Here is a 27,759-nt window from a genome sequence, read left to right as displayed (position 1 = left end):
GTAAGAATTATTAAAATGCAAGCCCTCAATGGCCTATATCATTTTGGTATGTCCTGCCTCAAATTTGAACTTAGAGTAAAGTGGTCTTGGTTGAAAATGCCCCAACTGATTAGCAGAATAAAATGCAAATATACAAATAAACTCAAGTACACTTACTAGCACCAAATGTAATCAGGCACCTAAAGAAACAAAAAATTTTGAACAAGAAGTAGCAGAATCAATAAAATATATAAAATCAGATGGCTAAAGATTCCAAATACTAGAATTGTTAGGTTCAGAAGATAAAACAATTATGTTATTGTATTCAGAGTGGGAGGAGAAGACAAACACAAATCTATAGGGTACATGAAAGAATAAAATGTGATGAGGAAATAAGAAAAAATAGAATATTTAGAACTGACCAATAACAGAATTAAGAGTTTAATGGATAAATTTATTAGCAGTAAATTACTTAAAAGAAAAATTAATGAACTGGGTAATAAAAAGAAAATATGAATGAGTTGAAAGATGAAATAGAAAACAGGAAAAAAAGGAGCATAGTAAGGATGTCTAATATAATTTTTTCATAATCAAGAGGTAAAAAGGAGAATGTAGCAGAGGCAGTATTTGAATTCACAGTGGACAGCACCAAAATCCAGATCATTAGTAACTACCATGAAAGATTGTACTTGGACAATCTATCCACTGAAATAGTGGATAGATTTCTAAACACATATGAATTACCAAAACTGAACCAAGAAGACAAAAAAAAAAATCTGAACAATACAATAACAGGCAAAAATGAAATTGAAGCAAATAAAACAACAAAACCCTACTAAGAAAAGCCCAGGATCTACAGGATTCACTGCTGAATTCTACAAGACCTTCAGGGACAGTGTAACACCAGTATGCCTAAACTCATCAGTGAAACTGAAAGGGAAAAATACCTCCATCTCATCCACAGAGGCAAGAATTACTGTAATTCCAAAATCAAATGTGGACCCAACTAAAAAAGCTAAAGGACAATCTCTTTAATGATCGTAAAGGTAAAAAGAAAATCCTTAAGGTACTAGCAAATGGAATGCAGCAAATCATCAAAAAGACGATGCAGCATGACCAAGTAGGTTTTATCCCAAGGATGAAAAGATGGTTCAACATCCACAAATGAGTAAACGTAATATATCGTATAAATAGAAGCAAGAACAAAAATTGTATGAATGGACTTGGTGCACATGAGCTGCAGCATGGCAGCGCACCCATCTGACCGCCACAAGCAACATAGTAAAGCTCATAAAGGCATGCAGCATGGGATGGGGGTGAGGGTGGCTATGGGGAGTCCAGGATCTGCAGAGGGGGATGGCAAAGACCATGTAGAACTGCAAGTCCTGTGAAGGTGAGAAAAGAACTCAGCAGAGTAGAACAGAAGCATTGTGCCAGCCAGCTCTGAAACCATAACAAGGAGGCAGTTCTGGCAGAGAAGAGACAGCTAGCGGCAACTCATCACGTGCTGGTGGTGCCTTCGTAGAACAGAATTTCTTTGTCTGAAGCCCCTCACTTGCTTCAGCATAGGAACATGAGAACAGTGCTCCTGCAGAAATGGGAGAACACTCAGTGCTTTATGCTGCTGTGCCTAATTGAAACATTGGTGGTTTTTTTTGTTTGGTTTTTTTTTTTTTTTTTTTTTTTTTTTTTTTTTTTACATCTGCAAAGCCAGGGCATCTGCATACTGTGTTAGACGTGGCTAAAGTGGTTGATACCATCTTATTCCTCTTTGACCCACTAGAAGACTGGGAAAGCACTTGGGATTATCTCTTTTCTGCCTCTGCTCAGGGCCTCCCTACCTATACACTAGCTGTTCAAGGGGTTTCTGACCTCCCACCTAAGAGGCTGGTAGATTCCAGAAAGAAGCTAAGTAAAGTAGTGGAGAAGTATTTTCCTGATGATGAACTCTTCCTGTTAGACATTCAGCAGGAGGCAGGGATGCTGCTTAGGCAGCTGGCTAACCAAAAGCAAAGACATCTTGCTTTTGGAGATTGGCAAGCCTACTTGTTTGCCTATGCTGCGGATTTTGTGCCTAATGAAGAGAATAACTTGGTGGGCACCTTGAAAATCTCAGGCTATGTGCACAGGCAGACTTTCAATATAAATAGCTTGCTGCATATCACTGGAGATGGTGATTTTCAAAAGAAACAGATTGATACCCCTGTGGACCCTTTCCTTTTAAATCCTAGAGTGATTAACTCTCAGAAGGATCCAGGCATGACAAAGGAGGTTTGTGCTACAGATGCTGTAGCTGATATGAAACACCTTAAGGTCATGACAAAGGCAGTCTCTGACAGACAAGAGTCTTTGCAAACAGAAGTTATCCCAGAACCAGTGGAAGGGGAGCAATCCTGGCCCACTGAGGAGGAGCTGAATGAGGCAAATGTCTTGTTGAAGGAAAGTTTCAAGGTGGTAAAGAAGGTTCCCAAAGGAACATCCAGTTACCAAGCTTAGTGGATTTTGGATGAAGGCGGTAAAAGTGGTGGGGAAGGAGGTGACTGATGATATAGAACATGAGGATTTTAAGGAAGAGGAATCTCAGTATGAAAGTAGGGAAGAAGAAGAAGTGGAGAAATGTGAAACTATGATGATCTGTATGATGAGAAAATGGATGAAAAGGCTGAGGAAAAAATGTTGGAGAAATATAAGTAAGAAAGGGAGGGTCACAAAGAGGGTGGAACAGTAAGCAGCAGAGTACACAGCATCTCTGGGAAAAACAGTCCAGACGCTGGAATATAGCATTCTGGAGAAGACAAAAAGGAAGGAAACGGGTCTCCTCAACCTGTTGAAAGAAACTTAAGTGAGAATTAAAACCCACAGAGAGAATAGAAAAACAAAGAAAGAAAAACATAAACAGAAGAAAGCAGGAGTTGGCAGCACTTTCACCAGAGCTGGAACCACCATGCCAGAAGCACTGCTGGAACTTGGAGACACACAGTCATAGTGAAGCTGGTGGCTGGCAAGCCCAAAGGCCTCTCTGGGGTGATGTGGTAGCAGAGGGGAGCAGCAGACCAGAGAACTTCACCGGCTGGTGGTGAGTGCCTGTTCCACCCCTGCTTACACTCCAGGAGCTGCTGGGAAAAGCAGCAAACAGCAGAAACCCCTAGCCAGTATGCTTTGGAGTAATTATAACCAATACAGGAAGGTCTGGGGACTCTACCACCCACTTGTCTGTTAGAAGACAGGAATATGACAAGAGGAAGAAGCAAAATGCAGCCTCTGGTCTCCAACCCAAGCAGTACTGGTCCAGGAGATGTAAACCTGGAAGAGATTGGGAGCCACACTCCTGCAATTTCTGAAGCAACAGCAACTGAAATAAAGAAACAACTTCAAGAAGCTATTAAAAAACATAGAACAGAAATACTATTATAGGTTAAAGAAGAAATGAGAAACATAATCAAAGAATTGCTAAGCACCTCTATAGAAGACACAGATGGAAGAATAGAGGAGCATAGAAAAAGGAAGGAAACCTTCAATGAGGAATATAAAAAATTTAGAGTACATGAAGCAGATTCAAAGAGATTTTCAGGATATTAAAAATTTTATTGAAAGCTGGCAAAACTGCTTGAAACAAACTAAAGATAAACTACCAAATCTTGAAGACAGGTTTTCAGCTTGCGATCATGAAAGGAAAGATCTCTTAAAAATAACAAGGAATCAGGAAGTAACAATACGAAGGCTAGAAGATGACTAAAGGAACTATAACTTAAGAATGAAAAATGTGAGTGAAGAAGCAAGGGTAAATACAAATGAAATACACAGGCTATTTACAGAAATAATTAAAGAAAACTTCCCAAGCATAGGAAAAGGAAATAATATTCAGATAAATGAGACGTGCAGAACTTCAGCCAGCTATAACCAAAATAGATCTACACCCAGACATATAATAATCAAGATCTCAGAAATTCATCACAAGAACAGAATATTAAAAGCTGTCAGAGAAAAGAAACAGATGATCTATAAAGGAAAACCCATCAGAATCACGACAGACTTCTCAACACAAACCTTCAAATCAAGAAGAGCTTGGAGTGAAGTATTCCAAGTTCTAAAAGAAAATAACCTCCAACCCAGATTGATGTACCCTGAAAAAGTATCTCTCAAAATTAATGGGGAAACAAGATACTTCCATGACAAAGAGGAACTAGAGGAGTTCATGACCCTCAAACCAACCCTACAAAAAATATGGAAGGACATGAGAGAGAGGGAGAGAGAGAGAGAGAGAGAGAGAGAGAGAGAGAGAGAGAGAGAAAGACCATGGTTTCAGCAACAGTGGCAGAGGAGGCTCATTGAATGAAGCAGAAAGTGGAATGAAGGGGAAAAGTACACAACCAATGGCAGAAAAATAGCATGGCAGAGATGAAGCAGAGAAGGTTAGCCATAATCACTAATATAGATGGCCTTGATTCATTCATAAAAGGAAACAAAGGCAAAGTGAGTCAGGAGATAGGGTTTATCAATATGCTTCATATAAGAAATACATTTAACCCAAAAAGGGGTTTATAGCCTGAAAGTCAAAGATGAGAAAACAATGCTCTATGTGACAAAAAACCAAAACAAAGCGAGGGTAGCTTACCCATCAGCCACAGACTGGCTAGAAATCCATGACATTTTTATACAATGGGAAACTACTCAGCTATAAAGAAAGAAAACCTTGAGGCACTTGTAGACAAGTGGATACAGCTTGAGATCATGCTCAGGGGTAATAATGTTCAGAATCACTTAGGTGAATAGTGGGTTGCCTCCCTAATATAAAACTAAAGGAGTTAGTGGGATCCAAAGTGTACAGTACATCCCATGAAAGTGAAAGGGGAGGAACTGTCTAAAAAGGGAAGGCAGTGGCCATTGTTAATTTATTATCTTAATTTGAAACCCATGCTGTTTTCATTGTTCTGTTTCGTTTGGTTTTATCCTGTTTCAATTTGTCTACTTGTATTAGATTTGATGGCATGGACAGCTATTCCAAAGATGGCAGAATGTATTATGGTAACCATTTTTTATTTCCTATTGGATTGATATGGAGCCCTGTATTTATTTCACTATTTTGTTTTGACTGATTTTATTCTATTCTGTTTTGTTTGCTAGTATCAGATCTGGTGATAAAGTCAACTACTTTGAAGACAATAAGATACACTGCAATACTCATTCTGGTTGGACTATTATCTTCTTTTGAAGTCCTATAATGTCTCCAATGTTTTGTTTTTATTGGTTTTGTTCTGTACTGTTTTGTTCAATTTTATAATGCCTGATGCCAGGCAACTCTTTTGATGATAACAAGAGGCATTATGGTAGCCATTATTGATTTCCTTATATTTGTTTTTAAGTCATGTACTATGTTGATCCTTTTGTGCTTGACTCTATTTTGTTTTGTCTCATTTGGTGCTATTATCTTCAAAATAAAAAAAGTGTGGAAAAAAAAGAAAGGGTGGAAGAGATGTTTCCAGAAGAAATGGACACACCCCAGGATGTGCCTGCTATACTTAGTAAGTCAACAAGTTTAAGTTCAAGCAAACATTTATTGCAAACTTCTGTGAGTCAGAACTCTGTCAGTGTGATGGAAAAGAAGAAAAGCACATTGTCCTTGCTCCTAAAGGCTAACATATTACATGGGAAAGTGACATGCTTATGGGAAATGCATACATAATCATGATCTAGACTGGTATAATGTTACAGGACTCTAATGAAAGAGAACTACTAAGGTTAATTTAGCAAATAATTCTTAAAGGAGCTAACATTCAGTTAAGTGTAATCTTTGAAGACTTTGGGGGAATTTGGGTAGAGGAGCAAAAACAAAAGTATGAAGATATAAGAAAAGATCATATTAGTAGATACATAAAAACTTTTCATAAAATTCACATTCACTCATGATAAAAAGCACTAAAGAATGTAAGCATAGAAGGACCTTATTTCAATCTAATAAAAGCTATTCATGACAAACCAATGGCCAATATCATATTGAATAAAGAATGGTCAAAAGCTTTCCATCTAAAATCAGAAACAAGACAAAGATGTCCACTATCACAACTCCTATTCAATATAGTATTCATACCATTAGTTAGAGCAATCATTCAAGGGAGAAATAAAATGGATATGTAGAAGAAAGAATGAAAGAATTCAAATTATCATTATTTTTAGATTCCATAATTTTTTACATAGAAGATTCAAAAATTTCCACCAAAAAACTCTTAGAACTAATAGTAAAATTCAGCAATATAGCAGGATACAAAAACACACAAAAATCAATAGCATTTCTGTAACCAATAAAGAATCCATTAATAAAGAAATTGGGAGAATAATACCATTTACAATAGCATTAAGAAAAAATAAATACTTAGAAATTAACCTAACCAAGGATGTGAACGACCTCTACAATGAAAACTACAGTATCCAAAAAGGAGATCAAAGAAGGTATTGCAAAATGAAAGGACATTCTCATATCCTAAATAGACAGGACCATCATTATCAGAATGGTCATACTTCAAAAACTGGATTGAGAAAGCTACTTTTTTTTTGTCTTTTGGTACAGGGGATCAAACTCACAACCTCACACTTGCCAGGCAGGTGCTTATGCCACTGAGCTAAATCCTGGATTGAATGCAATCCCATAGATTTAAGGAAATCCTAACAACGTTCTTTACAGAATGAGAAAATAATCTAAAAATTCATAGGGAACTGGAAGAGACCTAGAATACTAAAAGAAATCAAGAGCAAAGCAGGAAGCATCACAATCCCAGACTTCAAGTTATATTACAAACCTACAGTGATAAGACACAACATGATACCAACACAAATCAGACATGTGAATCTATGGAACAGAATAAAGGATACTGAAACAACCCCAGACACATTCAGCCATCTGATGTTTGACAAAGGGTCCAATAATATTTGCTGGAAAAAAGATAGCCAATTTGGCAAATGGTACTGGGAAACTGGCCATCACACACAGCAGCTATTTCTCATCATATACTAAATTAAAATTAAAATAACTCAAATATCTAAATGTTAAAACAGAAACATTTAACCTGCTAGAAGACAAATAAAATTTCTTGACATCATAGGCTTAGGCCAAATGAACAAGAAATAACATCAAGAATCAACACTTTTTTTCAAAAAAGGATTAACAAATGGGATGATGTCAAATTTTAAGACCTTTGCACTGCAAATGAAACAACAAACAGAGTGAAGAAACAACCTACATGATGAGGAAAATATTTTGCTAGCTATACTACTGACAGTATTAATAAGAATATGTAAAGAACTTAAAAATGTTAGATTCCCCCAAATAAAAACCAAGCTGAAAAATGAGCTTCTGAAATAATCATTTCTCAGAAGAAATACAAATGCATGAAAGAAGTTCAACATTAAAGAAATGCAAATTAAACTAATATCAAGATTCTATCTTACTGCAGAAGGCTATCATCAGGAAATCAAATGGTAAGTGCTGGTGAGGCCGCAGGGGAAAAGGAACCCTTCTACACTGTGGTGGGAATGTAAGCTAGGATACTACTATGTGCACTAAAACTAGAGATTCCATTTAACTCAGCTATTCCCCTACTAGGCATCTGTCCATAAGAGTTAAAGACATCAGTGATAATGATATATGTATACTCATGTTTATATAAGCACAATTCATAATAACTACATCTTGGAAAGCACCCTTTAGGTTCAGCAATAGAGGAATGAAAAGACAATATGGTCTTGAAACCACAGTTGAGTACAGTGTCACTCAGCTGTAAGAAGGCATATATTTGAGTCATTTGCAGAAAAATGGATTCACTTTGAATACACAATGTCAAATGAACTAAATCAGATATACAGGCTTAAATATTGCATGGTTTATTTTGAATGAGACATTCTAAGTTTAAATAAATGAAAAAGCAAATTAAAAGATATAATTTTAATTTGGTTAAAGGCATGGTTAAGAGGGAGATATATCTTTTGCAAATGGAAAGGGTGTCAAAATATGGAAGGAGTCAGGAGGAGAAGAGGTTGTAAAAAGAATTAGTATCTGTCATGTACACGTACCAACTATTCACAATGAATGCATTCATTATATATTGCAAAGATTTACTAAGAAAAAAGGAAAAAATAACATCTGGAATTTTCCCAGAACCTACAGATTTAAGAGGCCAGGAAATTCTAAGCAACATTAAAAAAAATGATATACACCTTTTAATAATGAAATATCAAACATTAAAACAACAAGGAAAAATTTACTCTGAAAGAACAAAAATAACTAAACTCTTAACAGCAAGCAAGAATAATTATACTTAATACAAATGGACCAAATACTCCTATTACTAATGAGATACATCTAAAAAATACAAAGAATGAAAATTAGTTCATGCACCACATGAATATATTAATATCAGATGAAAGAGAAATTAAAGTATTCTTGATAATGTCATTTTATAATAAAAACATAGTAGAAATACTGAAATTGCACTTATAATAAAGGACCTCAACATAGGCTTCCAAGAAGAAAGCTATAGTTACAAGGGATGATTTTAACACGTCAATGACAGAATAACTTGGAGAAAAAAGCCCCGCAGAATACAGAGGTTATGGTTTATATCTAGATGCCCCCCAAACACTCATGTGTTCATAGGATAGGTTTTGGGGAAGTGACTGGATCATAGGGACATGATACTTAAAAATGGCAAAAATGTGGAGGAACAAAGTGAATCCACAGGCAGGCACTGCAGAAGATAAAAAGGAATGCCTGTCTAGCACACTCATCAAGGACAGGCTCAATTATCTTATAGTGGGAGAATCCCACCAAATAACATTGTAAACTCCCTGAGAGGCTTTACAAACTCAGGAGACCTTACTGTTAACTCCCCAGATGTCTCTTCCCAATATTTTCAGAATTGTTGGCTATGTATCCAAACTTGGGCAACTCTTCCTCTGACAATGTTTTTCAAATCCCTGGATAGACACAGTTTTGAACCACACTACAAAGATTTCAGCAGAAATGATGCTGACTTCAATCAATTAAAATGATTGAAAAGAGAAAAGTACTTGGATGGAGTAACACACACACACACACACACACACACACACGCACACACACCTTACTTTCCTTAATTTGACCTTGGGCTTCTGTTTGTTGTTGGACTTTATCAACTCCTAGAATCTAGAAGGCAAACGGTACCAAAAGGAGACCATTGCAAAGAACATACTTTATATCAGAATGAATTGATATGAGTTGGATTTTTACAGGGAACTTTGAATAAGACAAAGAAAGCTTCATTGTGAAGGCTGCCCAGACAGTACAGACTGAAAATGTCATCAGGATCCAATCAGTAGATGGTCAGTTTACATAATTCTACCAAATCTGCCCTTCATTTTTTTTTCAGTCTGATGGAAATCTGTGCAGAGGACCATGTCACCATAGAAAGCAATACCTACTTAAGTAAATATTATAACATAATATATACCAATAATATTATTATCAGAATCTTTCATGAAAATGCTCAGCAATTTCCATCTTAAAGAAACAAATAGGAAACTGTCCAACCACTACATTTTGTGTGTGTGAGTGGATATGTGTTGGCGGAATCATTATTATATTAACAAACTGTTTCTTTGGAAAAATGCATCTAGTGTTGTGTGTATGGTCCTTATTGACAACTTTCCTAGAACCCAATGTATGACTGCCCAATATGATGTATGTGTCCCCCACCCCCCGATTTGTGGGATACAAGACGACTATTTGCCACTCTCTTCTTTGAGTAGGATCAATTGACTCTGATCCCTCTGATTAGCTGATGTTATGGTTGTAACATCATTTATTGGAGAATTTCAACTTGCAGAAATGGTTAATTTGGGAATTTGTAGCAAAATCTTTCAGTTGAAGAAACTAAAATTCTTGGAGAGATATATTTTGCAATATTTTCTTCTATGCATGGAAGAGCTAATAACAGCTGAAATCTAGGTAAAGGTTAACACTCATAGAGATACACAAGCACTCAAGTGTTTACAGAATATTTTCCAATTACTAAGAAAAAAGTGAGGCTGAGCCTATATAAAGGATGGTGACGAAAGTCAGACCGGCAATTCACCCCACGCTGGGAGTCTGACACTTCCCATGCTTTAAGATGCAACCCTGAAGGTCTATATTCCATAGTAAGAAATAATTTTGAGTAAAGCAGCCTTGATATGTATTTGCAGCCTAACACAATAACCTCTGAGTGATCTAGGGAACCGCAGGACTTGGCCCTAGGTTAAAGTCATTCCAGAATGTTAGTGTCAATTGCTGATAGCACAAAAGTGATTTCCCTGGAAATAAATAACAAATTCTTGTCACCGGTGGGTAGGTTTGTCCTGAGTAGGTCCCCAATGCCTACACAGTAGAGCTACCATTCCTTTAGCCTCTCAGAGGGCAGAAAGTCTCCCTTTTCCTGAGGACTGGAGAATCACAGAGAGCAGGTGGCCTGGATGCCAGGCTGGAAGCCCAGTGAGCTCTGGCAGTAAGACAGAATCAGACGAGCTGAAGGAAACAGAAATTGCAGGGCACTGGGTGAAAACTAAAGGTAGCACTCCTCCCCATCAGCTCTTGAACTCCTGACTTGCCCCAAGACTGCAGCCCAGAGTGGAAAGAAAACAGCTGTTTAAACTCCTGTTTTTCTACCTCCACCCTACAGCAATCAGAGTGCCGATGACAAATTTATTCAAGCTCCAAGAAGTCCAGGTTCCAAAGCAACTGGGTGTCATCATGACCTGCTTGTCAGAAGAAATGCTTTGCTGGCACATTTGAGGTTCGTTATTGCTGCCAACAGCAATTCATCTTGTTCCATTACTTTAACACACCAAGGGGCCTCTAAATTGCTAATTAAGGTTAGGTGGCTGAGAAATTCTAGGTCATTTCTACCTTTCCCAGCTAATGTGGAGATGTTTTTCCATCTACACTTCTAAATAAATCACATTGGTGTTTTTACAAATCTTTGCAAAGCAATTAAATATTTTCTAATAATGAGTAAAGGCAGTTTGGGTCACATCACCCTTGCTCCCTTCCTGCAATTGAGGATGCAGGTGACACACCTGTCTCCACAGCCAGAAGCCAAAAGTGGTGGGGAGCAACTTCAGGGTTCACCCAGCCCTCAGAGATCCTCTTTGCCAGCTGCCTCAGCACAGAGCTGCTTCTGGCTTGGCCTCTTGCCATTGAGTCCCTAACTGGGTATTGTGTGATTATTTCGCTAGCAGCACCAATGTGGGTGGCGCTGAGGAGGCTGGGTTTGCCCTGATGGTCAGGCCTTGAATAGAACAAGGCTATTCTAAAGCTGGTGGGGTTCATCCTTGGCGTGATGGAGAATGGTAGGAGCAGCAACAGTTCTGACTTTCCCCACTCCCATTCTTCCCTGAGGTGAGTCATAAAATCTACAAATACTTCAATCTTCCCCAAAAGTAGATCATCAGCTCCCCATTCAACAGATGGCCTCCTGATACCCAGAGAAAAGAATATTCTCATGTCTGCAGCAAAAAGGACGCACAGAAGAGTCTCAACAAACAGGCCCGGCAAAGTCTCCCCTGGCTTGTTCATTAGATTATGTCTTCATTTTTCTATCATGTGTCCCAACAGCTGTCCACTGTCTGACAGATCTAGCCAAAAAACACACAAGTGGAAGCATTTCTTTGACATTCTTTGAATTACAAAAGCTGCTGTGCTGTGTTACATTGACATGAAATAAATGTGTGCTTTTCTCCTATTAATCTGCCTTTATTAATGGGTCTTGGCCACAAAGTGGGGTGGGTAGAGAAAAAGATACTAGTCTGCCCCTCCAAACAATGAAGTGAAGCTGACAGAGTTTGTCCCCAAACCCCTTCCGTTCTCTGTGTTTATCTTCAGTCTCCCTTCTCAGGAGCCCAGGCAGGCTGGATCTCAAGGACAATATCTTCCTTCAAGTTCTTTCCCTTTCCTAGTCCCTCAGCTACGCTTACTTTATGCTGAAACTTCAAGGTCTTTGGGTGGGGGTGGGGTCTTCACTTGTCAACCTTCTATTTTTTATTTATTTATTTATTTATTTTGTCTTTTTCATTTTTATGGGTACTGGGGATTGAACTCACGACCGCCTGCTTGCAAGGCAGGTGCTTATGCCACTGAGCTAGATCCCCAGCCCCTTCGCCAACCTTTTAAATCAGCCACATAAAAGCACTAGCGGGTGGGTATGTCAAAGCATGGCGAAAAGCTAAGACAGAGTTGAGCGTCTTGCTCCTGATAATAAAGAACCGTGCTGGTCAAGCTCAGAGCCTCAGCAGGGCAGAACCTGATCTTGAAATTTTTTGGCAGTGGTGGGCTGGCAAATCAGCGCTTTGGGGGAGGAAGAGCACTTACCAATATCCATGAGAAGAAATATTGAATCCCATCATGGCCTAACTGCAAGCTACTGAAGATTTAACAAATGGCCCAGTAACTCCTAAATATTTAATGAATGTTCCTTGTCAGCCCTAGAGACCAGCTCTCATACACTATTTTTTCAGAACCCTGAGGCTAAGGGACTGAGGGACTCTCAGAGGTGCAAGTGATTAACATCATTGGTAGGAGCAGTGTCAGTTGAGGCAGCTGTAGATCGGCTGGCAGTCAGAGGAGGAGGTATTGCAGTGAGTGTATCCTTGGTTGGCTGATTTCCAGAAGGAAGAGAATGACACTGATTAGTTCGTTAAACTCCCACTAAACTGAGTTGTCAATAAGACACTGAATAGGCTTGCAACTAGTTTTGATGGGTATTTGTTAGCAGGATACATACATGGAAATTTCTCTTCTCCCAAGTTTTCAGAAACATTTTAATTCTCAGGTAGTACACTAGATAAAAATTTTAACACAGGCCTTCTTATCAAAGACTGGATAAGATAAGATGATCAGAATTCCATTTATAATTATAGTATTTGAATGGCCAATAGAAAAAATCCGGCACCAACAATAAAATGAACACAGCCTTATAAGCTATGTCTCCTATATCTAAGTAAAGAATTTTTGTGTAAGATTTTCAGTTCATTTTAGAGCAATAACCTCAGGTTTTTCCTTTAAGATAAACTTCAGCTACTTCTTAGACCTCTGTTCCAGATACACGAGGAACTGACAGTCTTAAAACGACATTGTGTTTGGCTTATCATCAGAAGGTCCTCATCCTTTATCTTACAAGCTTGTCCACACCATGCTCTTCTACCTTCCATCCTCAGCACAGGCTACACACAGCCTGAATCCTCACCTATGAACACAGTGGGGATTCTTTGAGAATCGGAGCTAGAGCAGTTTGTATTGATACTCGTGTCTTCCTAAACTTGCACTAGGATGTCCTAGAATACTATTTTACTGTTTGTAGCTCATTGTTTTATTCAAAATGGTTTGAACCTGCTATTTGTATTCAACAAAACCATCTCCATGCTTCCTCAGTACTGGAATCTTTTTTCTTCTCTGAATATCCCTGTGCTCAAAACCCTCTGAACATGGACTTAGATTGCATCCAAAGCTGTGGTCAAGAACAGGTACACAGGCAGCAGAGATCCTGGTTTTAAAAATGGTCCTTACTGGGGAGTCTGGAGAACATGGCGGACAGACAACAGCAACTACTGAAGGCTCTCTAAAGGCTCGGCTCAGAGGCCAGGAATGATGCGGACTAAGGAGATACGAACCAGTAGAGATATGCTCTGCTGACTCAGGAACGAACTGGGCTGAGAGAATCCAACTTAGAATACAGTCCTGGCGCTAAAATAGGAACAGAAAAATCTCGGTGTGGAGGCTCGACCCCGCGCCATTGGAAACCACGATTTGGATTTCCCGCCGCCCGGCGGCTGGCTGCCTCCACGGCGGCTCGGCAAGGAGAGACGCGCAGAGCTCTGGGAACGGGAGTCTGCGAACGGAGTCGGAAACAGGACGGACAAGGAGGAAAACTGACTGGTGGCGAGGTGAGCGAGAAACTGACTCCCTACCACAGTTTGACTCCAGCGGAGGTTTTTCTGGGCTCGGGCAGTCCTGTAAGTAGTTGCTGTTGTCTGTTAAGATTTTATACAAAGGTATTAGATGTAGTATTTAATAGAGTAATAACTTGGTGAAACCTAAATGATCTATATTAGGGAATATCATGTTTCACCTTATTTATATCCACAGAACAGAGTATTAGGCTGCTGTATGTATTTCAAAGGCAGGGGACAAAGAAGGTGTTCACGATTTAATGTGAAGTGGGAAAAGGGGAAACAGACCGTGAGGTACTGATGAACTGTGCTGTAGAAACATACAGGGCAAGAAATACAGTAAGATGGTAGAAACGTCCAGGCAAGATCAGGCAGAGTGGTGTGTGCATTCCTGCAGCCCTGGAGGAGAGGGAGGCTGAGACAGGAGAAGTGCAAGTTTGAGCCCAGCCTGGGCAACTTGGTCACTTAGCAAGAGCCTGTCTCAAGAAAAATGGGAAGGCTGAGAATGTAGTTCATTGTGAAGGCCCTGTCCCAGGTACCACCACAAACAACCCCAAAACAGCACCCTATGAAAGATTCCTGTGAGGACTTCTGGAATCTCACTGAACAGCTTCTTGGATGAAAGCACGCCTGGAAGGGTACGCAGAGTGTTTGGGGGTGAAAAGGTGCTGTTTCCCCTGCTCCTCTCCTTTGGTTCCCCTGCAGCTGCTACCCAGCAGGGCTCTCAGGCTCAGCCCTGCAGCTTCACACCCTGCCCCTGGGCTCACTTCCTCCCACTCCCTGAGGTCACATGGCTCTGAGGGGACACTCCTGATCCTGGAGAGCACAGTCGCCCTCCCCCCCACGCCCCTCAGCTGGCCACTGCGCTCTGCTGTCCTATACTGTTTATAGCACTCGGAAGGAGAAGACAGAGTCTGCATTACAGAGAAGTGCAGTGATCGTTGCTGTGGTATTTAATTAGTTGCAGTTTAGGATTTATGACCCCAGAAGGCACTGGGAGGAAGAACTGGGTCTGTGCTCTTCCTGGAAGCCTTTAGCTGTCATTTCTCTGTGTTCTTCTGGTGTCTTCCCTTCTGCTTAGATTTATTACTGTTTTTGTGGTCTGGGGAAATCAGATGATGAGGTGTATTAGATTATTTCTTAATTGAGTCAATAGATTACTTGAAATAGGGTTTCTGAGGTATCTTCCAGTGGGTGAGAGAGGCGTATCTTAGTGCAAAGGTTATGCTGGTAATCTCGCTCACCAGTCTTCCATATGGTCACCCATTTCTAGACTGCATGCTTGCTTTTGGGATTGTCAAGTAATTTTGAGTAAGTAAATCAATAATGTGTGTATTATAAAAACAAGCATTTCACTGTTGAAGCCAAATGCTCATCTCAGAAGCCTGGTGTTCACTTGGTCCTGGCACACAAGCCTGTGTGTAGCTGTGAAGTAAGACACGCTCCTTACTGTTCCTCTGTATCAGAGGCTATTTATAATACATTTTTAATTGTATGGGTTTTTTCTGAACTAAAGTTACTAAATTTTCACTTGGTTATGATTCTGACTTGTGTTAGGAACTATGCATTCCTTTTAATCAAATGTTTGACATCAAATTTCTCTCTCTTTCTTCTAGATAAAGGAGAGAATATACCAAGGTAAATCTCTTCCTGTTGGTGTTTGGGAGGACTTTTAGGCAGGCTAGGAGCGACAGTGACTTTGGTGTCTGATTTGACTCACTAACTGCTCCACATTTTACTGTTGCTACTAACCATGGTATAGTGGGGAGGGTGATGGTACCGGCTGAGGTAGGAGATGTGGTGCAGGGGTGACTGCTTACTTGGAGCACACAGAGCGTGGCTGGACCACACAGGTGTGGAGAGAGGACAGTGTGTCTGTGCTAGGGACACCTCGGCCCCTATAGGTTTATCGGCACAGGAGCTCGAGAGACAGCAGTGCAGATCTGTAGCCTAAAGTTTCTTTTTCTCGTAGCAAATGACATTCATTTGAAGTGATCCGTTTTCAGAGAACAAGTGCCTTTTGTGAAAGGAGCCTCTCCAACTGTGTGACATTTTACTGTATCTCCTGCCTTTGCAGTAATTGATATCTCCTCAAAACAAGTATTACTATAGTTTTCTTAAAGTTTAACAGTGTCCTGTGCACTGCTGCTGTTAGCTTCGGGTCTCTCTGGACAGGCAGGTAGCTGTGCTAAGCCCTGTCTCTCACAGAGCCTCACAGGTGTCCTTGCTGCTGAGACACTGTGCAGCTCAGTTCCATTTAATGCTCCTAATAACCTGGCTATTTCCTCTTTTTAGTCACTGAACAGCAGATTGCCGAAAAGGTGAAGACTACCACAAAGGACAATGCACAACTTGCAGAAAAATTGTCAAGTTATGAACAGAAGGTAGAACCTCTCACGGGCCCTCCTCTAGCGCGTCTGTGGTGTAGCTCAGTTATTACGGTATTTTGAAGGCCTGTGTTCTCGCTTCATCATTTCCTCTGAGCCCTCCAGATCTTATGCACCATCATGTGTAAAGGGAACGCTCTGCTTGCTTCTTTGGAACAAGGTTTTACTAGCACAGTGACTTCTGTTACTTAGTTCTGAATGTGTTTTTTACATAGATCAATCAATCGCAGAGGCTTCTTCAGGAGACCAAGAATCAGAATAGGATTCTCTCTGAGGAAGCAATTAAATACAAGGTAAAAGTCCTTCTCTTTTGGGGATTATAGTCTAAAAACAAAAGCAAGCATTAATGCATACTGTTACTTTTAATCTCTTTTCTTCTGGATAAAATAAAAGTGCTTGAAGGAAGCAAGGAATTTCTGGATGATACGGCCCGAACTCTTGGTGATATGTTAGAATGTGAGCGGAAACGCAACATGAAAAATCAGGATTTGGTGAGTTTTGCTGCTGCATGTTACTACAGGTGTATTATTAGGTATTTGGTAAATCAGTTGAGCTGTTCCCATGCTGTTAACTCCATGAGACTAGGAATAACAGAACTGAACATGCCTGTACCCATTTTGTGGGATTTTTAGTACTGATTCAGTAGAATGTTTTTATAGGCACGGGAAGTGTTTTGATCCTGAATCTTGGATAATTTCATAGTTGTGTCCTCCAGAACACACAGTCACTCAAAAATTGGTCCAGTTGAGTAGTCTGTGTAAACTGGTTTTATTTCACAGTGAACTCTGTGCCTTTCGAATAGTCTGCAAATCCCCTAAGCGGAAATGTAGTGAGGAGAGTTCTCATGCTTCCCACCTCCTGTGTGGCCTGGTCCTTTGCTCAGCACACACCTGGTGAATTGCCCATTTTCAGTATTTTGTGCACCATGCTGTTTGGCAGGAAGTTATGACATACAACCTGCAGTTAAAAGAACGGTGGGTTAGGGTCACCCCTTGAGCCAGTATTGTCATAAATATTGAGAAATTTGGCACATGAGATTTTTCTATTCCCCCAGAAACACTTTTTTTTCTATTGGTTTATTTTGGTTTTGTCTTTTTGAGACTGGGTTCTGTTATGCAGTTCAGGCTGGCTGTGAACTCACCTTGTAGCCTAGGCTGGCCTTAAACTCTCCTGCCTCAGCTTCCTGAGTGCTGGGATTACAGGCGTCCTCGACCATACCCAGCATTCTTACCATTTTTAATTCAGACAAGAACATGTTTAAAGTGATCTTGGAGCTGGTTTTTTTTTTTTTTTTTTTTTTTTTTTTTTTTTTTTTTTTTTTTGGTGCCAGGGATGGAACTCATGACCCAGTGCTTGGCGGGCAGGCATTTAATGCTGCTGAGCTAAATCTCCAGACCTTTTGGGGCTTGTTTTCCGGACACCAGAAAAAGCTGTTCATTTTCCATGGTGTGCTTGGACATTTCTTTATGCTATATGTAGTAACATAACCCCAAAGCTTGAGGGTGCCATGAAACTCTTGACTTCAGTTTTTTCTCTCAGCTCTTTAAGCAGATTTTTTCCCCAGACCACGTTTAATCCCGATTTTACCTAAAACATAGTGGATAGTTTGGGGTACCTTGTAGTAATGTTTTTGTTCTTTAGCATACGTATCAGTGTTTCTCCCACAGTCCTAATGCGTTCTGTGTGTTCCTTGCTTCCTTGGCAGGTCCTGGAAAATGAGAAATCTGTAGGGAAGCTAAAGGAGGTTATTTCAATGAATGCCTCAGAATTTTCCAAGGTAAGGCTGCCCACACTCCCTGCCGGTGTCAGTGTCGAGACTCAGCTGCATGGAGCAGTGGTGACCTGATGAGTGCTGAGAGCCATGGAAGGCAGAGGCCGTGCATGATTGAGGGGCAGGGCTGGGGCCCCTCCCTGGCGCGGCTCGTGAACAGTCGTGTTGTGCGTTAGGTTCAGGTCGCCCTGAATGAAGGCAAGTTGAGTGAGGAGAAGGTGAAGTCTGAGTGCCACCAGGTTCAGGAAGAAAACACAAGGCTGAAGAAGAAGAAAAAAGTGCAGATTTTGTAAATGTTTGGTCAGAGTGGGTGCAAACCCCGGCGACTTTAGCTCTGTCATCTTTTCTCATGAGGAGCTGCTTATGCAGGCCCCTGCAGCAAGCTGGGGAGCATCGAGTCTGTCCTCCCCAGCTTGCACATTACTGAGGGCACAGGCTCCTTTTGTGTTTCTCGTGGATTTTCAATTCTGTAAATTGATGGCAGTTCTTGGCCCTTGTCTTGTTAGATACTAGTCATTACTTTGGCCTCAGCAAGGCCAGGGGTTGGCTTTTTAAACCTCAGATTTAAGGCTTTGCTAAGCCTCCTCTAACAGTTACTGCCTCACATTGGCCATAGGAAGGTTAGATCAGGGATCTGTGATCAACACACACACACTGAGGCCAGAAATCCCACAGCTAGCTGCCGGCAGTTCCCATGTGAATGGGTTATGTTCCTGCTAGGGGGATACACAGGATAGTCCCATTAGGTGGTAAGGACAGTCCTGCATGCCCTGCAGCGGTTCATGCCAGTGGGAATATGTTAAGCCCCAGCAATACATGCCCACGGGTGCCACCTGGAAGTCAGGCATTTGAGTCAGCAGGCATTTTTCAGAAGGACTTGATGGATGGGGTCAGCTTCGTTGACAGCTCAGGGTGGAAGTCACACTCTGCAGTCCCGAACCAAGTCTTAGCCTCTGCGATGGGACAAGGAGGGACAGGACTCCTGCTTCCCCATCCCACTTGCATGGTCCTGTGCCTCTGTGGAATCCCCAGTCCGCAGGGACCCTTCCATATGACTTTCAGCTACAGCAGGAAGTTGAAGACCAGAAGAAGCTGAACGCTAAACTCAGCCAGCGAATCAGGTCGTTGGAAAAGTCTCAGAGGGATCTGGAAGCCACTCTCCATGATAAGGATGATAGCATTGGTGTAAGTTACCCCAGCCGGCCCAGCCTGATCATGAACACTTGGAAAACAACCCACTGTGAGGATGGAGAGGCTGTTAACTGCTGCTCCCTTCTCTGCTAGGCTCTGAACAACTGCATCATGCAGCTGAACCGGTTGGAGGAGAGGGGATCGGAATCTGAGGGTCGAGGTCCAGGCAGATGTGAGCCAGGTGAATTAGCCAAAGGAGAAGTGGGAGGTAAGACCGGCCCTAGCCCAAGGGCCCCTTTTTTTTTTTAACCAGGGATCTAACTCATGACCATGCACTCACCAGGCAGGTGCTTGTGCCACTGAGCTAAATCCCCAGCCCTTCAAGGGCCCTTTTTTGTCTTCTTCTCTTTATTGTTATTTTAGACAAGGTCCCTATGTAGTGGTTGGCCTTGATCTCACTGTGTAGTCCACACTGGCCTCAAACCCACAGCAAAATTTCTACCTCAGTCTCCTAAGTATTTTTGTCTTTAAATCCATACATGGATACTGCTTCTCAGCTGAGTTTCTTCTTGCCCTGACTGACCCATGAAGCTCTTTAGGTTCTTAGTGTGAAGGACGACAAGAGGATGAGAAAATAGACAGACCAATCTGGGGTCAGGTGGAGCCCATACCCTCCTCATGGGAAGAAAGGAACTGGCCCCTCACTGCAGGGGCATTTATACGTTTTAGCATCTTAATGTCATGTGACACCCTGTTGTCCTAGCAGCCCAATGTTCAGATTGTCTTGGGGCTTGGTGATCTCTGGGCTGAGGCAGCTTCTTCACATGGCAACCCCAGGGACTCTTTGTTCTTGGGCCAGCCATGCCCTGGCCCTGCATGTGTGGTCGGTTTGCAGCTTCAATGGCTCCCAACATCTGAATAATTCGTACTTATGTCTGGGTCACTGGGGTGCAGTAGCAGCAGGCAAGCGGGGAAAGCTGCTTTTCCACCCCTAAGAACTGGATGTGTACGCTGGAGTCTTTGCCTTTGTGTCGGCCTCTGTGCCAGAGAAGAAACTCACTCAGCTTTCTGGAGATGACACAGGGGTCCGTACTCACGGCCTCTGCTGTTCTGTGGTTCTCAGGCACGTGGCCAGGGTCACCTAGAGTGTGGGGATGGGGAGCCACAGCCCAGGCTGTGAGGGCAGAGGCTGGAGAGCAGCAGGGTCTGAGATGAGAAAAGTGGTCAGGGTGCCACCCCAGCTGCAGAGGGTGCTCAGGGTGCGAGTCTGGCCCCACGCCGGCCAGCTCCCCCTAGACCATGTGGCATGCTGTCTTGGCAGGAGCTCACAAAATCTAAGGGTGCAGTTGTCCTGAAAGTCAGTGTGTCAGTTCTGTTGGTGAATTGTTTTTCTTTACAGTGTGTCATGAGCATTAGTTTAGTTTTGTGGAAGTCAAGACAACAGTGTTAGAAACGGCACAGGAAGGCACAGCCACACTTGTTCTCTTTGTAGGTGGGGAAAATAAGAAGGCTCACATGCACCAGCTGATGGATGTCTCCCGGGTGAGTCCCTTCACAGAGACCCCAGGGCCCTTGAGTCCTGACTCAGCCTTACTTTCAAGCCTGTGCCTCTCCCTCACAATTTTCAGACACATCCCGCAATATCCGTATTTCAGAAAGATCTCCAACTCCTGGAGTTGAAGCTGAGAGCCTCCCTGTCTGCCAAATGTGATCTGGAAGGTAGGTCCCTGACCGCATGGTGGTCAGGCTGAGTGCCGGCATGAATGAGGCAGGGATGCTGGGAGCCTGGTTCTGTGTCTTTGGCGGTGCCCTTGGTGACGTGTCTCACCTCCCAGACCAGATCGTGAAGCTAGGTGAGGACTGCGGCAGGCTGCAGGCGGACAAGGCCCGGCTGGAGGAGGAGTTTAGCATGCTGCAGCAGAAGGTGGAGGTCCTGAAGGAGCTGTCCCACCAGAAGGAGCTGGAGCTGCAGAAGTGAGTCCCAGAGATTTTGCCCAGTGTCTTATGCTGGCCATTCCTGTCACTTCTGATTGCCTAGCAGCTTTGATGTGCAGTGATCATAGAGGAAACTTGGGGCCCAGGGTGCTTCTGGTTTCCTGTGATGGCGACCTGAGGCTGCTCCTGCCTGTCCGCCGTCACCTTCATCCAGCTAGCAGTTGGGCCCAGTGTCCCTGCCTCTGTAGCCTCAGCTCCACTGCTTGTTTCTTAAAGCCTAGGGATTTGTCGAGGGCTCAGTTCAGCATCTTTGGCATTGTGCTCAATGTGTGGGTTGAGGGAGGGCAGCACTGGCCTCTGGGGCCCACATTTCACTTCTGGCTGGGGCCAAGGCTCCCGTCCTCCCATTCGGCCTATCTTGTGTGCTTATCATGGCCTAGGTGTAGAGGAACAGCTCTTCCCTGACAGTATGGGGGAAGGGGGGGAGGTGGACTCCGCCTATTGCTTTCCCAGCAGCTCTGCTGGACAATCCTGGCTTCCCTCTGGGTACACTCATCTGCCACACAGGCAGCTAGAGCCTGGCACATGCTGTGCTCTTAGCTTGTTCTGTTTGCCAATTAGACAATTACAAGGAGAGGTGAGAGAATTTAAGAACACAAGCAAATGGCCCAGAGCCTGGAGCTTGACTGCCCTCCTGAAACCCTGTGCCTGCTGCTGGGTGGGGAAGTGGCCTGTGGGCTGAGTTCAGCCCTGGCAGCTGCCTTTCTCCTAGGATACTGAGTCAGGCGGAATGTGCACAGCAGCAGCGAGAGCAGGCGCTGAGGGCTGTGGATGAGAAGGTGGTGCCGGCCACAGAGGAGGTGAAAATCTACAAGTGAGTGTGGCGTCCGAGAAAGAGGAACTGGGCTGAGTTGCTTTGTTACATAGAAGAGATGGGCACAGAAGCACATGAGAAGCCCAAGAATGGAATGTATTTAACTCACACGGGGAGGGGTTCTACATTAACAGACCAAGGCTTGTTAACAGCGAAGCTCCTTTGCAGATGTGTCCTGTGCCCATTTTTAGGAAGTCGGCCTGCTTCTGTCACACGTCTACACCCACCAGAGTCTCAGTGCTCCGACAGACCGGGGGCAGCATTTTGAGTCATTTCTTGTGGCTATAATTTGAGGGGAAAACCTTTTTTTTTTTATCTGTACCGGGGATCAAACTTACGACCGCCAGCTTGCAAGGCAGGTGCTTATGCCTCTGAGCTAAATCCCCAGTCCCTGAGGGGAAAACCTTTATGGGGAAGGTAGCCTTAGCCAGATTATTTTGAGATTGTTATTCAAGGACAGTTAAGGAAATTGACAAGTTGTCAACTCATAATCTCTAGGTATTAAATGAAAAATCAGGAAACTGAGGTTCACACTGCACTCATCACGTTATGAAATGTTTCTGTATGATGAAGTCTTTAAAGGTCAGACATGGTCAGACTGTTTCAGAATTTATTTGATTCTAACTGCTAAGTATTATTTTTAGGCGGCGAATCCGTGAGGTGGAAGCAGAATTAGAGAAAACGGAGCGCTCATTTAAAAACCAGGCAAGGAATAGAGTGCGCTGTGGTGACAGCATCCGTTAATCCCCCACACAGGAGTCATGGAGGGCTGCAGCCCGGTGACTGGTCCCTCAACCTGAGTCTTGCCGTGTTCTCTTGCAGCTTGCTACTGAGAAGAAAAAAGCCCATGAGAACTGGGTAAGAGCCTCCTCCTCGCCTTGCCTCGCATCGCCCTCTCCAGCTTCATTCAGCCACTGTGCTGAGCTGGCCTCTCTGTCTCCACAGCTCAAAGCTCGAAATGCAGAGCGCCTGGTGGCAGATGAGAAGCGGCAGGCCGCCAACCTGCGGCAGAGGTTAGCAGCGCGTGGCGCGATGCGATGCGTGGCGCCCACGTTTTAGACCACTCAGTGTGGCTATGGTCACCCCCAGCCCTACTGTGTCTGTGTGCAGGCTGATGGAAATTACCCAGAAGCTGGATATGCTTAAAGAGGAGCCTGGGATCATTAAGTGGATGCCAGACAGTCCTGGAGTGCAGAACGTGCCCCACAGAGGTGGGCACTCTGTCCTTCTGAGTGGGACTCGGGGAACTTAACCACTGCAGAGAAGTGGTAACCAGCGCATGTGTTGTCTCCTCAGGTCCCCTGAGCCAGAAGGGCTCCTTTGGGCAGTCCCCTGTGAATGGCGGTGAGTGCTCCCCGCCCCCAGGCACAGAGCCCCCTGGATGGCCGCCATCTGCGAGCCTGAACTTGGCACGCTGTGACATTGTGAGAGCCGACTTGGGTGAGCCTCTCCAGGGCCTCTAGTCCCGGACTCAGGGACACCATGCTGCCTTGCCCCGGGCATGGTTCCCTGAGCTCTGGTACAGAGCCTGGGCACTCCCGGCTCGGGTTTCCACTTAGCCCTGGGCCCTGTGCAGGCCCACCTGGATTGCAGTGCAGGAGCACGGTCCTGGGAGCAGTCGCCCACCCCGTCACTCCCAACCCTCTCTGGCTGTGGCATGGCAGAGGCCACAGTGTCGCCCTCTTAGTCTCTGCACAGTGTTCAATGAGTGGGCGCACTTTCGTCACCACTCACCTCTGGGCCACCAGGGACGGCTCCTGAGCTAGGCAGGTCCGCGTGTTACTGGTTCTGTGTGCTGCTCCCAAATCATATGGCCACTGTGTGTGGGCTCAGTCTTCTGTGGCCCTGTCTTCGTCCTCCACAGCCTGAGACTTAATGCAGCCTCTGCCTCTGGCTTGGGTTGCCACAGCGCAGCTTTCCCAGCTCCCCAGGTCAGCGAAGTGCTGACCAGGTGGAGCCCGCCCAGGCTGAGGCCTCCTTCGACCCCCCCCTACCCCCACCCCCACCCCCACTTGACGCCTGCTCAGTGAGCCTGGTACCTCTGGCTCCACTCGAGGGCTCCCTGGCCTCCTGCCTCCCACGGGCCTTGCAGCTGCTTGTCAGAGGCAGCCATGCCTCTGCTCCCTCCAGGGACAGTCCGCGGGGCTCTGCAGTGTTCCCAAGGGCACTTCCGAGGGCATGCCCGAGGCCTCTTCCGTCCTCGTCCTTATCCTCGTCCTCGTCCCCGACCTCATCCCTGCCCTCGTCCTCATCCTCATCCTCGTCCCCGACCTCATCCCTGCCCTCGTCCCAGTCCTCGTCCTCGTCCTGGGAAAGTCCTCTGAGTGCCTTCTCTGCCCCCAGATCCCGGCCTTGGCCCCGTGGCCAACAGCAGCTCCCGTGGCTCCTGCCCAGAGAAGGACATGGACAACGCCAAGGTGAACCTGGAGCCCGTGCCTTGGCCCCCGCTGCTCCATGGGTCCTCGGTTTCCCTCTGTTCTCCAGCTGGCCTGGGCGTGGCGACCCCGCTGGCTAGGTCACCATCTGACTGGGGCCTTCACTAAGGCTGGGGCCACGTGCTGAGTGCTGGAGCACAGCACACCTCATGCCCCTGCCTTGAGTGTTTGGTTTGGTACTTATTTTGAGTCAAGGTTTCCTTATGCAGCTCAAGCTGGACTTGACCTCACAGTACCCAGAGCCCACCTGCAGTTCCCTAGCAGTCCTCCCCCCTCAGCCTCCCGAGTGCGGGATGACCGGTGTGCATCGCCACACTCGCGTGCGCTTGATTTTTGGGAGCAGCTGTTGGGGTCCTCAGGCTCTGTGCTAGGCAGACCCCTTGCAATGATCCGGATGAGGTGGGCGTGGGCTCTTGTGGGAGTGGGAAGCCGGTTCCAGGGCCCCCTGAATCCGACCCCGGGTGGCCCAGGCTGCTGTGCCTCCTGGGTCCTGAGGCTGCTGCCTTGGCAGCCTTCGCACCGCATGGGGCCACCTGCAATGGTCAGAGCTCCATGGACTGCCTTCCAAGCAGCCCAGGCCCAGGCGCCTCCGCCAGCCCCTCCCTGTGCAGTGTCAACTGGCCGAGGCAGCTTCCTGTTCTCCCCAGATACCCCGGGACCCTGGGAGCCCTTGTGTCGCCCCTGTCGTGCCCAGGACAATGCTCAGGCTGGCTGAGTACAGTGAGCTGGCGCAGCGCCCCGCTGGCACCTCTGGAGCTCATCTCCACACGCGAGTGGGGACAGCATGGTGACCATGCTCGCTGCGTGGTGTGCTACTCACGAGGGCCTAGCAGGGTCTGGGGATCCCTTGACTCCTCTCGGGATGGGCACCCGGTGCCACTGCCGAGCTCGAAACTGGGCCTGCTTCTGTTCGCAGGTGAGCATGGCAGTGAAGGGGCCCCCAGCCCATCCAGGTCCCCCATTCCTGGGAGGCCCCATGCCGCCCCACATGGGCTATGGGTCGCCGCCGCCATCACCGCTCTGCAGGCCCTTCGGGCCTCGGCCAATGTCTCCTAGGCAACCGCCACCATTCGGTACAGTAGGACACTTGGGCCGGCACCACCGCCTACCCTGTCCTCTCTCCTCTCCTGTCCTGATTGGCAGCTGCAGCCCGCCTGACTCGAAGCACGAAGCCCAGCACTCTGAGCCCAGTGCAGCCTCCACAGCTGCTTGGACCAGAAGGGCCTTTTCTGCAGAGCCGAAGCCAGTCTCAGCGGGGTGGTCACCTGGGATGCCACAGGCCGCCGGCAGTGGGAGAAGGGAGGGTCAGGCTGTGGTTGAGCCTTACTGAGCCTCAGTTTTCCTTATCTGTGAAGTCCAGTGCATCACTCCACTTCCTGGCGCAGGGGAAGGGAAAGCCTTTCAGCAGACCTGGGCTGCTCCTCAGGACGTGTCCGCATGTCCCTCTTGCTTTCCAGTCGCACGCATGGGCCCACCACTGGGCTTAAGAGACTATGCGCCCGGCATGCTGCCCGGACGCCCCGACCTGCCTCTACATCCCAGCGAGTTCTTGCCGGGACCTGTGCCATTCAGGCCTCCAGGCCCGCTCGGTGCCCAAGCGTATTTCATTTCGGATCCGCGAATGCCACCACCACCGGCTGGACTCCAAGACTACCGACCACCGCCTGCCGGGCCCCAGGACAACCCACCGCTGCCTCCCGGGCCCCAGAACAACCCACCGATGCCTGCCAGGCCCCATGACTATGCACTGCCGCCTGCCAGGCCCCAAGACTATCCTCCGCTGTATGGAGGCCCCAGGACTACCCTCCGCCGTCTGCCAGGCCCCATGACTATGCACCGCCACCTGCCAGGCCCCAGGAAGACCCAGCACCATGTTCCGGGCCCCAGGAATACCCACCGCTGCCTGCCAGGCCCCATGACTACAAACTGCCGCCTGCCAGGCCCCAGGACTACCCAGCACCAAGTTCCGGGCCCCAGGAATACCCACCGCCGCCTGCCAGGCCCCATGACTACGCACCGCCGCCTGCCGGGCCCCAGGACTAGCCCCCCCCCCCCCGCCTGCCAGGTCCCATGACCACCCATCACCACGTTCCGGGCCGCAGTATTATGCACTGCCGGCTGCCAGGCCCCATGACTATTCACTGCCACCTGACGGGCCCCAGGACTATCCTCCGCCACCTGCCAGGCCCCAGGACTACCCACCACCACGTGCCGAGCCTCAGGACTGTGCACCGCCGCCTGCTAGGTCCCAGGAGTACCAACTGCCATGAGTTGAGCCCCAGGACAACCCACAACCATGTGCCAGGCCCCAAGAATACCCACCACCATGTGCCGGGCCCCAGGACAACCCACAACCATATGCCAGGCCCCAAGAATACCCACCACCACGTGCCGGGCCCCAGGACTACCCACCAACACATGCTGGGCCCCAGGACTACCCACCACCACATTCCTGGTCCCAGGACTACCCACCACTACCAGCCATGTCTCAGGAATGCCAGCCACCATGTACCGGGCCCCAGGACTACCCACCACCACCAGCTGGGCCTCAGGAATGCCAACCACCATGTGCCAGGCCCCAGGACTACCTTCCGCCTCCTACCAGGCACCAACATTAACCACTGCCGCCTGCCGGGCCCCAGGACTACCCACCACCGCCTGCCGGGCCCCAGGACTGCCCACCACCACCTGCTGGGACCCAGGACGACCCACCACCACCTGCCAGGCCCAAGGATTACCCACAACCATCTGCTGGGACCCAGGACGACCCACCACCACCTGCCAGGCCCAAGGATTACCCACAACCATCTGCCGGGCCCAAGACAACCCACCGCTACCTGCCGGGGCCGAAGACTACCCACCAGCGTCTGCCAGGCCCTAGGACTAGCCACAGCCACCTGCCGGGTCTTAACTGTCCAAAACTGCCTGCCAGGCCCCAGGACTACCCACCACCGCATGCTGGGCCCCAGGACTACCCACCGCCTCCTGCCGGGCCCCAGGAATACCCACTGCCATCTGCCGGGCCCCAGCACTACCCACTGCCAACTGCCGGGCCGCAGGATAACCCACCTCTACCTGCCGGGGCCTAGGACTGCCCACCAACGATGCTGGGCCCCAAGACTGCCCACCACTGCCTGCCGGGCCCCAGGACTACCCACCGCAGCATGCCAGTTCCCATGCCACTCACCAACAGGTTCTGGGCCCCAGGACTACCCATTACTGCCTGCTGGGACCCAGGACTACCCACTGCCGCTGGCCAGGACCAGTACTAGGCAGATCCATGTGCCGGGCCCCAGG

General features: G+C 46.3%; 2 protein-coding genes, 1 long non-coding RNA gene and 1 pseudogene across 3 annotated transcripts; all 4 read left to right on the top strand.

The window, feature by feature from the left end:
* The first annotated feature begins 1,223 nt into the window (after positions 1 to 1,223).
* On the top strand, positions 1,224 to 14,729 carry LOC100722811 (pre-rRNA-processing protein TSR1 homolog; annotated as a pseudogene).
* Positions 14,730 to 15,460: 731 nt separating this feature from the next.
* Positions 15,461 to 16,616, top strand: LOC111755178 (uncharacterized). Its single transcript, XR_002789764.2, has 3 exons — positions 15,461 to 15,567; positions 16,225 to 16,313; positions 16,532 to 16,616. It is a non-coding gene; the product is annotated as an uncharacterized LOC111755178 (long non-coding RNA).
* A 173-nt stretch (positions 16,617 to 16,789) lies between these two features.
* LOC111755174 (transport and Golgi organization protein 1 homolog) lies at positions 16,790 to 22,268 on the top strand. The gene is made up of 8 exons (XM_063233311.1): positions 16,790 to 16,807; positions 18,022 to 18,093; positions 19,150 to 19,272; positions 19,372 to 19,486; positions 20,711 to 20,760; positions 20,847 to 20,937; positions 21,054 to 21,192; positions 21,926 to 22,268. Exons 1-8 carry the CDS (start codon positions 16,790 to 16,792, stop codon positions 22,029 to 22,031), a joined length of 714 nt encoding a protein of 237 aa, XP_063089381.1. The 3' UTR covers positions 22,032 to 22,268.
* A 2,103-nt stretch (positions 22,269 to 24,371) lies between these two features.
* Positions 24,372 to 26,552, top strand: LOC134472230 (acidic proline-rich protein PRP25-like). Its single transcript, XM_063233475.1, has one exon. It carries the CDS (start codon positions 25,928 to 25,930, stop codon positions 26,534 to 26,536), a length of 609 nt encoding a protein of 202 aa, XP_063089545.1. The 5' UTR covers positions 24,372 to 25,927; the 3' UTR covers positions 26,537 to 26,552.
* Positions 26,553 to 27,759: the final 1,207 nt, after the last annotated feature.

Source organism: Cavia porcellus, unplaced genomic scaffold, assembly GCF_034190915.1.
Source record: "Cavia porcellus strain 051 isolate PalLab524CR breed Dunkin Hartley unplaced genomic scaffold, mCavPor4.1 scaffold_22, whole genome shotgun sequence".
Taxonomy (NCBI): Eukaryota; Metazoa; Chordata; class Mammalia; order Rodentia; family Caviidae; genus Cavia; species Cavia porcellus.
This window is presented reverse-complemented; position numbering and strand designations above follow the sequence as displayed.

Excerpts from the sequence above, each read along its gene's own strand:
- LOC134472230 (XM_063233475.1), top strand. The coding sequence starts at position 25,928 with ATGGGCCCACCACTGGGCTTAAGAGACTATGCGCCCGGCATGCTGCCC.
- LOC111755174 (XM_063233311.1), top strand. Across the intron at positions 19,487-20,710 it reads AGCCAAAGGAGAAGTGGGAG|GTGGGGAAAATAAGAAGGCT; the intron begins GTAAGACCGGCC and ends TTCTCTTTGTAG. Across the intron at positions 20,761-20,846 it reads AGCTGATGGATGTCTCCCGG|ACACATCCCGCAATATCCGT; the intron begins GTGAGTCCCTTC and ends CACAATTTTCAG.